This window comes from Candoia aspera, chromosome 1, assembly GCF_035149785.1.
Source record: "Candoia aspera isolate rCanAsp1 chromosome 1, rCanAsp1.hap2, whole genome shotgun sequence".
Taxonomy (NCBI): Eukaryota; Metazoa; Chordata; class Lepidosauria; order Squamata; family Boidae; genus Candoia; species Candoia aspera.
In genome coordinates, this window is record NC_086153.1 from 300,066,502 (window position 1) to 300,081,912 (window position 15,411).

Consider the following 15,411-nt stretch of genomic DNA (forward strand, 5'->3'; position numbering starts at 1 on the left):
TGCACATGCAGGGCCAAGAAACAAGCAGAAAGAAGTCTGTGATCACATAAGGACAGAGACAGAGACATCAGATTTAAATCCTGGGTAAAGCTCTGACAGCAAAATCATTCTACTCCCAATCTCATGGAAGGCCAAAACATTCAAGACTCCAGAATTAAACCACGGCTGTTGACCCCATTGCAAATCTGTTGATCAGGTTGCCAACACCTTGTTCCCATATGTGGAGCAGATGATGACCCAGATGGACCAGTTAAGCCAGTTTATTGATCAACTAGTCCAACAAGTGGGGCAAAATTTACCTTCACTAGCTGTGCTGATTATCCTGACCACACCCAAGATCTACTAGCAGCAGCAGCAGGAAGCAGAAGCAGCTTTCCAATACCCAGCAACTCCTTTCTTGTCAGATATAATGGAAATCATCACAAAATCCTCAGCTTTCTTGCTCAGTGTGACTTGTACATCTCAGAACCTTCAGATGTTGAGCCCATGCAGCTTGGAGCTCACCCCCTTTTTGTGTGTGTGTGCCTTCGAGTCAGTGTTGACTCCTGGCAACTGCCTGGACAAGTCCCTGAAGTTTTCTTGGCAAGGTTTTTCAGAAGCGTTTTTCCAGTGCCTGCTTCCTAGGGCTGAGAGAGAGGGACTGGCTGGCCCAAGGTCACCCAGCTGGCTAAGGTGGGACTAGAACTCACGGTCTCCCAGTTTCTAGCCTGATGCCTTAGCCACTATACCAAACTGGGTCTCTAGCTAGGAGCTGGTAGATACCATTGTCTGCCTAAGAACAGCTGTACCAGTGTACACAAAAGCTGGCCACTTCATCTAGGAGTAGCCTGCCAAGATAGAAGAGTGCCCTTTTAAAACATCACCAGAGTATTCTAATTTTGGGGATGGGTGAGTTGCAAGCAGATACCCCAAACATTTCAGATCTGGCTTATTGGAAACTGAATCAGTCCCAATCTCAAAGGGCACAGTGAGGACAAACAGAAATTAGGCAGAGCCCAGAGATGCAATACTATGCATTGGCATTAAGTCATGCAAGCCTAGCCTGGCCCTGGAATACAACTGTAGACCATGGTGGATTCTGGCATCAAGGGCAACTTATCAGTTATTGAAGTTTGGATTGTCTGGAAGTCTTCAAGTTTCCATGAGATTAATTAATGATATTTTTATTAGCTGTTGAATAATTTTTAATGGTTTATTTGAATGATTTGCTGATCAATTTTCAAAATTCTTTCTATCCCCACTCAACAGCAATTCTACAACTTCAGAACCCCATTTATTTTGAGCTAGAGAAATTTGCCTTGGCTTGACTATTGAATTTTCTTAGGAGTCCAGATGGACCTTGCCAAAGATTAGTCTATTCTATTTGGCGGGTGGGGGGGATAGGGGAAATAGCCTGGGACTTTCAGGAATATACAGTGTTTTCTGATTTTGCTATTTTTTTTTTCTGTATCATTGTGTTTCTGTTCTGGGGGGCTGGTATGGGGAGGGGCAGTTATATGACCAGTATGAGAGATGGGGGGAACAGACCTTCCCTTGAAGCTGGGGATCACTCTGGATCAAGGGAACAGCCTGGATGAAGGGGAACTGCTGACAGAAAGTCAGGATATGAACAATCTGTTAACAGAAGAAACTCCTGAAAGCGGAGAACTGTCTCTGACCTCCACTGAAGAAGAAAAGGAAATTCCTCCTCCTGAGATCCATGAGCAGGAAGAAGGGTCTCTGAAAGGGAAAATCTTTGATAATTCCAGTTGATTAACAGTTGGAAACAAATGGAAATATCCTTTTTCAAACAACAAGGGAGAGAAAGGGGAAGGTGGTCTTGATACCTCCTGGTCCAAGGGGGAAAGGGGAGGAGAAAACAGAGGAAGAAGGAATGAGGACTGAAACTGTCATAGCTGAGCTTCACCCAAGAAATGTGCAGGTGCCCACCATACCCAAAGCAGGAAGAAGTCTGTTGCTCCATAAGGCTGGGAGGAAAAAAAAGTATTAAACCCTAGGGCTATCATAGAGAGTGGGCCGGATTGGTAGATACTGTACTACAGTTATTTTCTTCATTATAGCAGCTTCTTGTGTCTTGTTGTGTAAAAGCAACCTATCTATCTGGGTCTTGTTTTTGACCCTTCCACTCAGGGCTGCAACTAGGGTCTGTGTCACCCGGGGCAAACATGGATTCCGCGCCCATTTTGGCACCACCACCCCAGCACTCATTTTGCCCCCCCCCAGTGCTCATTGGCGTCCCACCAGCATGGCACCCGGGGCACATGCCCCGGTTGCCCCTCCCCCCAGTTGCGGCCCTGCTTCCACTGCTTACTCCTCAATGCTGGTTCATTTTCTAGATTTATTAGTTTGCCCTGGGTGAAGCTCTGACATCATCTGAACAAAGGGTGAATGCTAGTTGTTATCTGCATTGTACAATGCTGCTATATCACAGTATTTCAGATGTTGCTGAGCCACAACTCTCAATATTCCCAGCTGAAATAACCAAGAAAGATGCTTACTAGCAAGGAAGAGGTAGTTCAGCAAGGTCTGGAGGTTCAAATGTCATGTACCCATGGACTAAGTGATATAGTTGCTGTGGTGTGGGCAGAGCTAGGCTACTTTGATTAAGCTCTGCTTCTCACTTAATTACTAAGGAGATAACTAACTGCTAAGATAATGGCTTTAAATAACATTTAAACAGGGATACTGTAGATAGTATTATATATCAAGTTAAAAATAAAAACTTGATAAACTAATAATAGACATTCAGGTTTCCATATACCTATGATTTGAAACTTTTTTAAGCAGTGTGCTTTCCTATTTATCTATGCTGCCATTTTAGTAGATGCCATTTAATTTCCCATAGTGCTTCTGGCAACACTATGGGGTGTTTTGTAAAAATTTAAATGGTGGTTTTTCTGCTCACTGGCAGAGGGGAAGGATGGGCAGTGTAGGTATTTATACTCTTTTCTTCATGTTCAAGTTCATAGTAGCATTTCATGCAAATTTATATACAACCCTTAAGTATTTTCACTGTATTAATCATTTTCATTTGCAGTACAGTGTTCCTTTAGTTTTAGGGACCTCAGTTTAGCAGACTTCTTATTTAATGGACAAAATCTGCTGGATCTAAGCAACTGGATCCAACACTCCTACAAACCAGCCTGTCATCCAAAATCATTGCCATGTAAATCAAGCACATTCCCTGACTTAGAATAATGTATTGTGGACCACTGCTCTCTATCACAATAGTTTGTTTGTTTATTAGATTTATATTCCACTTTTTATACAGGAGTTCATAGCAGGGTACATAGTACTCCATCCTCCTATCTGTCCCCACACAGCAGTTCTGTGAGATATGTTGGGCTAAGACAGAGCGACTGGCCCAGAATTGCTCAGTGAGCTTCTATGGCTTAGGGTGCACTCTCCACTCTTAGTCCAACACCTTAATCCAGCCTTTCTCAACCTTCTGACCCTGGAGGAACCCATGAAATATTTTTCAGGCCTCAGGGAACCCCTGCACATTCAGGCTCAAATATAGGCCAGAAGTTACAAAATTATTATATTCGTTTCATGTGTAGGCCTGTATATATGCATTAGCAGTGTTCTTAAACTAAAAATAATGACGCTAACCTCCTTAATGTGAAGTTGTCCGAATTTGAAATAAATTTTTAAATAAATTGTGATCTCCCAGGGAACCCCCCTCACAGAACTCTAGGGTTCCACAGAACCCTGGTTGAGAAACCCTGCCTTAATCAATATATCACTCTAAATCTGGGGCTTTGCTGTAATTATCATTATTATCAGTGAAGCTAATTTTGTCCTGTCCAAGTGTGGTTTTAGCCTTAGAAATTCCTAGTCATATTTCAATACACTTTTGGCTTTATTTTGAGCTGTTCCCCTCCCCCCTCCTCACTAAATCAAGGGTTTATTTCACTGCATTCATGAAATTATACAGGGAACCTTAGTAGAATTGGTGGTAGCAGCAGCAAACAACAATAACAGGGTATGGATGTTAATAGCAAAGGGTGACTTCATGGCTATGATTTCAAGTCTATGGCATCCTTGCTTTCTGAAAACTTAGGGAGATACATTGAATAGCAGTGGAAGTGATGATGGGCTCTCGGCCATCTCATGATCGTTCTTACAACATAGTTGCATTTTATTTCATTTTGTTTTATTTTGTCGGGAACCGCAGGACAAAGGGATACATCAGACATTCATGTGTACGTAATCATAGAAGATAGTGCTGAGTACTGATTGGATTTTGTCATTTTGAATTTAAAATTATTTGGGACAAAATATGCATAGAAACACAAAACCCGTTTCATCATACAACCCACTAATAATGCATTTTTTTTTTATTAACAGAAAACTCTACAATAATGGTTTCACAGTGGTAGAAGCCCATGCATTTAATGGAACTAAGCTAGATTCTGTGTAAGTAAATAATATAATATAGCATTTGTATTGTACTTTAACAGCTCAAAATAAGTACTCACAAATATTCTCTAACTGCAACCTTACAATGGTGAAACGTAAGTCAGTGTTAATTCTTTATGTTAGGTGTAGGGATTGAGGAAGTCAAAGTGAGATGCAAGCTGGGGAGTTCCTAAATTCTCATTCTCTGAACCAGAATATGGGTAGTCCTCGCTTAATGACTGCTCTGTTTAGTGACTGTTCAAAGTTTCAGTGGTGCTGAAAAAGTAACTTTATGACCAGTCCTCACACTAACAACCATCGCAGCATCCCCATGGTCACATGATCAAAACTTAGGCATTTTGCAACTGGCGGCTGTTTATGACTGTTGCAGCATCCCATGGTCCCGTGACACTATTTGTGTACTTCACAGCCGGCTTCCAACAAACAGAGTCAATGAAGAAGCCAGCAGTAAAATCATAAGTTGCAGTCACATGATATCTTGCTTAACAACTACATTGCTTAGTAATGGAGTTGCCAGTCCCAACTGTGGTCATTAAGTGAGGACTACCTGTATTAAATCATCTTCCACGAAGAAGCAAACTGCTGAAAATTTATTTGTGAATTTAATTGGGTGAAATATAATTTCTTCACTTTATCTGAAAGTAATCAAAGACACAGAAAAAATTTAAAAGCATATGAATTCTATTTCCAGGATGATGTTGATATGAATTTTGTGAATACCAATGCCTCTGGGTAAAACTTTGTTGCTAGGAATGTTTTCAAGGCAAGAAGATACCTTTTTGTCCTCTAATACTGGTAAAACTCTCCATGTAGAACTGAAATTTACATATGTCTGATCAGTACTGTGATTTCGTTCTTTTTAGAAGCAGATGGTTCATTTAATTTAGCCTAGTCACTGGGATAACATATAATGTAACCATGGATAAAAATTAATAACGACTTTCAGATCCATGAAAAGGATATATTATTCTCCTTTTATTCTTTACGGAAGATAAGAATTAATACGCTCAGAAAGATGTATGCTGGACATAGCCACCTTCTGCATTTCTTTTCAGGCATGATAACTTGTTAGCATGTTAGCACTCCTTAGAAATAGATTTAAAAATAAGTTAGTTTTGATTCTGGAGAAATAAAAAATCAACAAGGTGTTGTACTAATGCACATTGGAAGGTCACAAAAAATATATATATTCCAGACCATATTGCTATCTATTTCCAGCACCCACCTGTTCTTGCAGCTCCATTCCCAGGTGTCCCAAAATCTTTGAGGTCATCTGGCAACCTGAGAAATTGTGATGTCAGTTAGGGGTTGTTTTATCCTAGGACTTATCTCCTTTCAGTCATGGGGCCCCCAGCATCTACTGCCTTTATGCATGAAGGTTGCTCTTTCACCCAAAGAAAGCCAGTTATATGAGTATCTTTGGTACTCAATATTGCTGATAGTAAGCACTTCACTTTAGTTTTCCTCTCCACCAGCATGGCATCAGTAGATTTCCCAAGCAACTTTTGCCTCACAAAAAGCTTGGGTGCTAGATTAATTCTTGACTTTTCATCAACTTTCCAATGTCTCAGCATAGACCATGACATGCTGCCACTCTGGCTGCTCTGGCTGCCAAAGGCTAAGCTGGAAACTGAAGACTATCCCAGGTTGTATCAGCAACTGCTCAACTATTTTGGCAAAGTTGGTGAATACCTCTTTCAGATGCAAATCTCATTTGAAAGCAATTCCTCCACTTATGCACCCAAATTAACATAGCTGTAGTGGCTACAAAGGCAAGTGCTGAGGCAAAAATGCCTAAGCCTGCTGCTTTGTGAACTTGTTTGAATGCCTCATATGCCCTACATTCAGTACAGTCCACAAGAACCTCAATTCCTTCTCCCTGGACCATCATCTTGGCAATGAGATCTCCAATTGTAGAGGGCATAGGAATGGCCTTGAACAATCAGAAAAGAGGGGCTTGAGCCCAGGCCAAGAAATTAGTTTGAGTAAATATCTCAGGCCCCTCCCTAGTTCACACAAAGATAAAGTGAGGGAGGGTGAAGCGTATTCAAACTTGCAAGATTCTGTTAACTATAGCTGTTACACTACAAGTAGTCCTGACGCATATGACATTGGTTTCTTAGTCTGGTCTACCTTGTTGGGCTGACACCAACTGATGAGGTCATCAATAGTGAAGCCAATTCAGCAGCCTGCTAGAACCACTGAAATGGAGCAGAGCTTATAACACAGCTTAGAAGCTGGCACAGAAAAAGAAAATTATCTTTGATAGCTTCAATGAGCATGCCAGAGAAACACAGGTTATGGATGTTACACATTCAGCCCTCCCAAGCATAAAGAATCGCACACTTAGACACATTAGGTTAAGAAGTAAAAAGAAGTTTACTGACTTTATTCTTTGTTGCTTCTGCTACATCCATCTTGGTGGGAAAAGATGAAGTTCCTTTGTTCTTCTTTTCTTTCTAATTACATAGCTTGCCCTAAACTCTCAGCCCTACAGCTGCCAAGAGCTGTGTGAAAGAAAGGGGGAGAATCCCTCATCAAGGCCCAAGCACATGGCCCTGATGAAGAGAGCAGCATCCATGCTGCCTCTCCCTGGGTGGAGAAGAGGGAAAGAGGGAAAGAGTAAGTGGGAGTGGCAACAAACAGCTTCCTCAGAGTTGCATTTTGGGCAACTTAATGTACATGTTAATGAGGCATACTGGATTTGCCAAAAACTTCCAGCAAATAGAAGGTATCTTAAGATATTCCATGAGCTCCTGGAGGAGAAGTTATGATTTATTAACCAGAGGTGGGGGCTCATATTTACTCAGTCCAACTTGTTCTTGATAACTTCTGTGAATATATGTGGAAGCAGGATCTTTAGATTAGCACTGGATGTAGAATGGAAAACTTCAGTTGAACTGCATTCTTTGAGCTTCATAGTCTATGGTAGCAGAGGAAACCAAATTCAAATTAATCATTGTCATTAATTTTCTCTTCACAAGGTCAGTTTAAGTATTCTCAAATAGCTACTTATAGTCTCTTCAAATTTTTCGGTTGATATCTGACCCTGTTCCAAGTCAAGACGGCCAAAGAATGGGACAGTAAGACAGGGTAAGACTGCCCTGTCTATCTGCTCAGCTGGAATGTTGGCTCAGTCCTATTAACTTTAACTATTATGAATACTGAAAAGGGGGAAGAAGAAGTCCTCTCATTGCCATACCTCTTATCCTGAGAATGGTTTTCTGCATTTTGATTCTTCATATTCCTTAGCCTGGATCACATATCTCTTTTACTACCTCCTCCAGAACAACTACTGGAATATTCCAAAAAAAGGCAAGTGGGGGGAAAGAATCCAATCTGTGAGGCAGCACATTTTGTGCATCGTCTCTTTCGCTGCTTCCTATCCACCATGCAGTCTGAGTTGGCTAAAGTGGCCTCCCAGCTACCTCCATGATTCTGCGCATAGGAACTTACAGATCCCTGACTATCCACCAAAAAAAATGGGTGGGGAAAAATTTCCGGCTGGAGGGAAAGGCAGCCACTTCCTTGCTGCATGTTCTCACAATCTGCTATTCACTCCAATCTCTTTTTCGGTCCCGTTAAGTTTATTTTATTCTGTTAGTTCAAATGCAATAAATGTATTTCTTGGCCCAGATGGAACTTAGAAGAAAAAGACCTTCTTTCCCAGAAGGCAGGGCTAAGACTGAGGATGGAGGGGGTTCCCTCTACTGGATGCACACCTTAGCCTGACCGTCTGACTGACTGACCAAAGTGGAGTTAACCCTTTCCTGGCAGCTCTATCTTCAATGACAGAGAATTTATTCAGTAACAATTGGCTCCAAGCTGTGTAAACTTTCTGCATCAACTGGAAATAAATCTATTGTCTCAGATTTTCATTGAACTATATTACATACATCAGATGAAGTGGATTATGATCCACACAAGTGTTCACAATGGTATCTGTGTTACCTTTCAAGATCTCATAAGACTCACGTTTGTGCTACTCCCCCTTCTGTTTGCTCTTGGTACTCTGGTTGGTCCACTCTGTCATATGGGAGTTTTAACAATGGTTCTGAATTACTTTTGGAACATTTTAAATTTTTATTTTATTTAAAATACTTTATTGTAAATTATCTGAATTGCAATGAACATATTAGTTGTGTAATCCCTGACAGTTTATGTAACGTGATAATATAAACCGTAACACAGTTCATAAAACATAGGTACAAATAAATTGTGCCCCACTGTTGTGTTTGAAAAATATTTTGATGGAAAGCTAATCAGTGCCCTGTATCAGTTCTGCTACTGAAAACTTTTAACTATGTAAGGTATATTTTTCAACCTTTTGCCTTATAAGAGGGCAAATTTCATCTTCCATCAAATAATAAGATAAAAAAACTACTGGTTTTCAAACAGCAACAATGACAACAACCTAACCTTAAATTGTTCTTTATCCTGAGAAAGGAACATGCAGCCTAATGAGTACAGTATTGTTATAATATAAATATAGTCTATGACAGTTGCCACATTTAATAATTTCAGAATTACATCATAGTTGTTCAATGACAGAAATGTAAAAGCATAGCTGTATACGATATTATTATGGTTATTTGCTACTAAAGTAATTCTTACTCAGGTATTTTGAAGTGCTCTTAGAATTAAGCATTTTGGAACTGAGTTGCATACTATTTAAAACAAAATTGCCATACTTCATTTGAAAATCTGACTATGCTAACTGTCTGTAAAGCAACTAATTTTGGGATGCAGAACCCCAGATGACAATTAGATGGCAACAAAGAGTTAGAGTTTTCTATATCTTTTTACTTCCATCTAATGGTCATTTGGATCTTTTTCATTCATGTCTGGTAGTTCTAACCTTGTGTTACTTGTGTTTCCAAAAAGGAGGTAACATTTTTCCAAGGTTGTTCTTTTCTGACACCTGTAGAAACAAAGTATAATCTCTGTTAACAGAACATTTAGGGCTTGGTCACTCCTATGACTTAAACCTGAACACACTGCCAGCTGGATAGCATTATGTAAGTTTTTAACTAAAACATTCAGACTGATCATGCCTTAGCTCTTAGAAAATGATGCCATTCAAATAAACAAGAAATCACTATTTCCTGCAAGGCCAACTTTCTTCTTTATATAAATGGATCTTTGGCACCATTTACGTTCCACAAGATTAAAAGAAAAAAAAATCCTCACCCTAAAACATTAATAACTCAGTCTTTAGACAGAGACACAGAATGTAAATCAGGGCAGGTGGAGAAACCATTTTTTTAGTCCTTCAAGACCCCATCCAACCATAGCTGGTTAACACTTACAGCATATTTTGCCACCATTTTGAGCCAGGAAATTAAAAAATGTAGTTTAAATCCCCTCCTGCCATGAACACTCCCCCCCCATCCAAAAAAGGAGAAACCCACAAAAGTTCTGGTCCAGACAACTTTGTGCTGTTTGTGTTTGCATCCTCAGTCACTGACATGATCATACTCTCAAAAAATGTCAAATATCCCCAGTCACCAAAGGGATGTCCACCCTGGTGTAAATGAAAATTTGGGTCTTTTCCAGAGCAGGATCAAAGTCTTTATTCACAGAAGAGTTACTTACAGAAAAGTGTTCATGCACCTTAACCAACAGCCTAGCAAATTTTATCAGGGTTACTGTAAATCCCAATGAACAAGACCATTCCATTGTTTTTAGTGAGGTTTGGTTATCACTAACTTTCTCTAGTTTGTGCTGAAGCTCAGATGCAATAATGTTTTAATTTGAGGATGATGTTTTGTTTTTAAACCTCATACTTGGAACATTATATTCATATGCCTTTTAAGCATTTAATTTGTAAAAATTGGGCTGCATCCAAATCCATCTAATTAGAATATACCCCCTGCTTTGATTATGTATGAACACGTATTGACTAAGTATGACTACATCTGGATTCCAGAATTATAAAGGGCCCTTTAACCACTGATGCAATGCCTCATTTGCCTTATAAGGAATTCCTGTTTAGTAACTAGGGTGTTGTGAATGCTTAAAAAAGAGATGTTTCATATATTATTAGGTGGTCTCATCCAGATTTTTGCAGCCACAAAATTTAGTAGCCCTACTTTTTGACTGAGAGCCTTAAATGACCATATAAGATCATACCCTATCCTTCCTCTCAGGGAAATAAACTACATTTAGCAAAATATTTTTTGCTTTCTGTTAAACACAAAAATGATGGTACGCTTTTTAAATTCACTTGTGAATTCAGAAGATACATTCCGGTTTTCTGACTCTTTATCTTCAGGAATCACATCATATTTCTTGCTTTTCTTATGCTGTTCCTGTTTAGAGTCTTGCTATATCTGCTCAGCGATGATCAGGCTTTAGGACAATGTATGTAGCTTCTACGGCTTCACATCATTTGATATATCTAATAAAACTGACCAGGTTTCTGGTTCATTTGGCTTGTTTTCTTTGTCTTATTTCAGTTTACACTAGTGGAAAAAGATTGTTGAGGTTTAAATCCAATATACAAAAGAGGGTTGCAGTCTTAAAAGACTGCATTTGTAAAAATAATCAGGATGCTCAATCCTTGACAATACAGTGGTGGAAGTGGAAGTTAGGGTTTTCCCCATTTTGCACAGTGATTCTAGTTGGCTGTGTCTAAAACTGTGGCCTATTGTCATCTCTCAGGAGGGGGAACTATTTCAGTATACCTGTGGGTTGATACTTTACTTGACCTCCAAGAGATAGTGCATAACTGGTTTTATCCTTCTTGGGACTCATAAGTACATGCAGCCATTATCATTAGTATAGATCTTATGTGATTCAAACCCCTCTACCAGGAACTGAACTCATAGGCCACTATGCTTGATACAATTCACCTAGCTTCATGAGTTATAATGACCTTGGTGGTCTAGGCTGGCAAGAAAAGAGATATATAGATAATCTATAGATAGTATACACCTTCCTTTATATGAAAGCTATTATTATGTCATGACCTCTATATTATACTATAGATCTATACAACCATAATGGCTGTGTGTGCCTGATGAGTCCCAATGAAGATGAAATCAGTCACACACTGCTTCCTGGTGATCAAGTAAAGTGTAAAATCACAGGAATGGTCCTCCCTCTGGGGTGGTGGAATCATGAAACCTCCAGCATGAGGACATGACATAATACATGACATCTCCTCCGGTTGGAGGAGATGGGCAGTGACAAATTTGATAAATAAAATAAATAAATAAATAATAGCAGCTCTATTTCTCTAGTCAGGAAGGTGTATACTTCCTGTAGATCATCACTCAGAGTGCCTTTTACACTCAGCCCTTCCTTAATGCTAGTTATGTAGATGTTGAGAGAGAGGGAAGTATCAAAGAACCAAGCTGGCATCGGGGAGACATTTTCTCAAGATTCCATAGCTGAAATGTTCTCAATATTTTGGAAGACCTGAATGCTTGCAAGTTTATGTAAGCTCATCTATAGGGTTTTAATTTTCCTCACTTTTTAAAATCCTGCTCCATGTAAAAAACAGTACTTTGATCCCATTACTTGCAAATTGATTGGCATGGAGTCATGTAAGTTCAGTATTAAGGACTGATTATAGAAACTGTTTTTAACACCAGTGACATAGAAGTCTTGGGTATTACAATGAGAAACTAATTAACTACCTTGAATAATTAAAGAAGGAAATGTAAGTAAGTCCATATGAATTGTCTGAATGTTTGTATTTAATAAAGAAGAAAAGCAGTTAAGATGATAGGACGAAATTTGTGATCTAATACCAGTTGCTTGATGGCCCCAGAGAGACATAGGAATGACAAAGTTCAGTATTTTTATTATATGATTTGTTAAGAACATTGAAAGGCTAAAATAAAGTTCTTTGTCATGTTGTCTGCAATTCACACACATAGGTTATGGGTCTGCTCACTGCCCCATTCAGAACCTTCTACAGCTTACAGATTTTTGGCAGCAATCAGTGCACACCATACAACTGGGTGCTGTTCCTGCCAACCCTTCACTTTGTTTTTGACTCCTGTAGCTTTAGCATACTTGTCTTTTTTTTAAAAAAAAATACTTTTTATTGAAGAGTTTAACAATACTAAAAGATAATACAAACTGAAATCAGAAAGAAAATAGAAAGAAAATTAAATATAAAGTGCAAAAAGAAAAAGGAAGAAAAAAGAAAAGAAAAGAAGAAAGGAAAGGAAAGGAAAGGAAAGGAAAGAAAAAAGGAATAGAAAAAAGAAGTAACTCCCAATCTTCCTTGCAACAAGTGCAGGTGAATTTAATATTTTCCCATCCCTTACATATATAATTCTCTTCTTCCCATAACTGCCCCCCGCCCTTATCTATTTGCAAAATCCAAAAATCGTTGTTGTTTCTGTCCAAGTATGGGCAAAAAATCCATAAAGACTTTCCAGAGTTTTATAGATATATTTCTTATTTTAACCCTGATCAAACAAGTCAACTTTATGTTCCTTTTTTGTTGTTGTTCTGACAGTCTTGATCTTTAATTCATCAAGTTGCTGTCATAGGATTGAATATCCATTCAAACTTTCTTTCTTCCATCTCAGAGAAGAAAGGCTTAGGAAACCTCTTTTGTAAATCCTATGATAAATCCTTGCCCAGGTCATTTTTCATCTCTTGGTTTTTCATTTGTATTTCTACTCTGTCATCTCTGTCTTATAATCCACAATTTCTTTATTTTCCAATATTTCTACATCAGCTGGAATTTGTTTCACTTCTTCCTCCTGATGGTGTATAACTTCTCCCACATTATTCTCTTTCCCATCTTTCATTTCTTCTTTAGAGTCTTCTTCAAAAAATGCATTAGCAAGCACAGAAATTATTGCTGTAAATTTAACTATAAGTTTCTTTCTCAGTTCTTCAAAAATCCTTTGAAATGTCTCAAGTGTAATACCTTTATCTGTCATTTTATAAATTTCACTGCTTCTCTTTTGGTTCAAGAATAAAAGACAGGTTTTTCTCTCTCTTTTTTTCCTCTGCCTCTAGTCCCCTCTAGTGTCCCATTTCTATAATCACAAACTCTCAAATTTCTTTGTTTCTTTATTTTCAAATTTCAACCAGTTATTTCTTTTCTAATAGACTAAATAATTTATGTTCCCATGAAGATATTGTTTTATTTAGTTAGTTATTTCAAAAGTCTTAGCAAAAGTCCTAATATTCCAAATTTGTTTGATCCCTTAATCTATTTAAAACTTTCTTGAATTAAATTCTTATTTAGCTTTTTGCCATTTATTTTATGTTCTTTAAATTTTTAAGCTGTTAGTTCAAGTCAAAGACCAGCATAGAACTATTAGTTTTTTCCTCTATTCTGGTGAGTTTTACTCACCAAGTAGTTTTTTCAGATTTGTTGCTTGGGAGACCTCTTTTAACTTTAGAATATTTATAAATCCAAAAGTGAGAGAAGAAAACACTTGGAATTACCCCATCTGTCCTCGGGAAGGCTGCTTGCAGCCGGAAAATCGCAAACAGTTCGCAATCGACTGGTAGGAGTAGCCGGGAGACTGGGGCATCACCATTTCCAAGCCGCGCTGTAGCCTTAAAGGGACATTAAGACCAGCCACCCCATTTCTAAATCACCCAATTTATTTTTCTTTTAAGTTTATGTAGCCTAAGAGAGGCTTTCTACAGCAAGAAGAAGCACGTTATCTTGGTGCTTATCGTTATTTTTGTGATTAATTTCTTTAAAAAAATTCTTTTTAAGTTTTGGATTTTGCTTCCCATCCAAATATTAAGGAAGGTTGAGAGTATGTGATCATCTCCCTGCTGTTATTTTTGTACTAAATTTGAAGATTTTAACATTTTCCAACATGGTGAATCTGCTGTTTTGAACTGTCAGCTTTCTGTTGCTACTTTCCCTGGGGAACTGCCTGTCGTCATACTTTCACTTCTGTAAACACGTTTTGGAATTTTTCTATTATCACCCACTTTCGCTGGTTAAGTACCTAGGGGGTGTCATAATCTACTGCGTGAGACATGGAAGATTTCAAGCCGACTTTCTCGGATTTTCATCTTGACTTTAAACAGATCCTTTTTGATTTCTGTCAAGTTTTTATGCAAGGCATTCAGGACACTGTGGAAAATATGAGGTCTAAAATGTGTCATCTGGTTGGGGATGTCATGGAAGAAATTGAAGAGCTTAACAACGATAGAAATGTTTCTTCTAATAGCGTGATCAGGGCTTCTGTTGAAATGCTGTATGAAGATCAGATAGTCAAATTGAAGAAATTAAAGGGACAGATCAAATTGCAAGCCATAAGTGAAATTGAATTGCTGATGGAATGTTATGGAAAAGAAGGGGTTATTATATACTATATGGGAGTTTTTTTGTCAAAAAGTCAGAGTTCTTAAGGGGGCAGTTGGGCTGTCTGATTTCTTTATGAAAAAAGCTCTGTGTGTATTGTGGGGATGTAAATGCTCTGGTTTATTTTGAAGTGGAGTAAGGGCTTAAGAATATTTATCTGGATTGCTTCGAGGGCTGGTTTGACTTCATTCATCTTTAACTATTTGGATTAAGATTGTAAGTACAATAATAAATGCTTGGCTTTAGGTTTAATATGATTAAGATTATTATAATTGTTGTATTATTAATTATAATGGCAGGCAATTTATATGTTTTTTAGTTTGATTTGTATTATAGTAGACAGAAATGTATAGAATAGTAATAGGAAGGAAATAAATAAATGTTATCTTTTGGGGGGAGTTGATCAGGAGGGGTGTTTGTGTGTGTGCATGTATGTATATGTATGTATATCTATCTATCTATCTATCTATCTATCTATCTATCTATCTATATCTTCTTTTTCTTTTAATATAAGGGGATGGAGCAACTGTATTTAGTGATTTTTATAATATGCCAATGGAATGATTTATAGAAATAATGTGATTTTGGTTTAATATAGAGTGAGGGATTAATTATGGAAAATTTGTTGTATATCCTTGCTGTTAAAAGTTGGAAGTCACCTTGTAATTTTAAAAAAATTTTCTTGT

At 38.1% G+C, this 15,411-nt stretch overlaps 1 protein-coding gene across 1 annotated transcript in view; it reads left to right on the plus strand.

Annotated features, from left to right (window-relative positions):
- Window positions 1–15,411, plus strand: part of TSHR (thyroid stimulating hormone receptor) — a 52,844-nt gene that overhangs the window by 21,805 nt on the left and 15,628 nt on the right. The window contains exon 7 of the mRNA XM_063290185.1: window positions 4,351–4,419. Coding sequence (XP_063146255.1) covers window positions 4,351–4,419 — 69 coding nt within the window. The remainder of the gene's footprint in view (window positions 1–4,350; window positions 4,420–15,411) is intronic.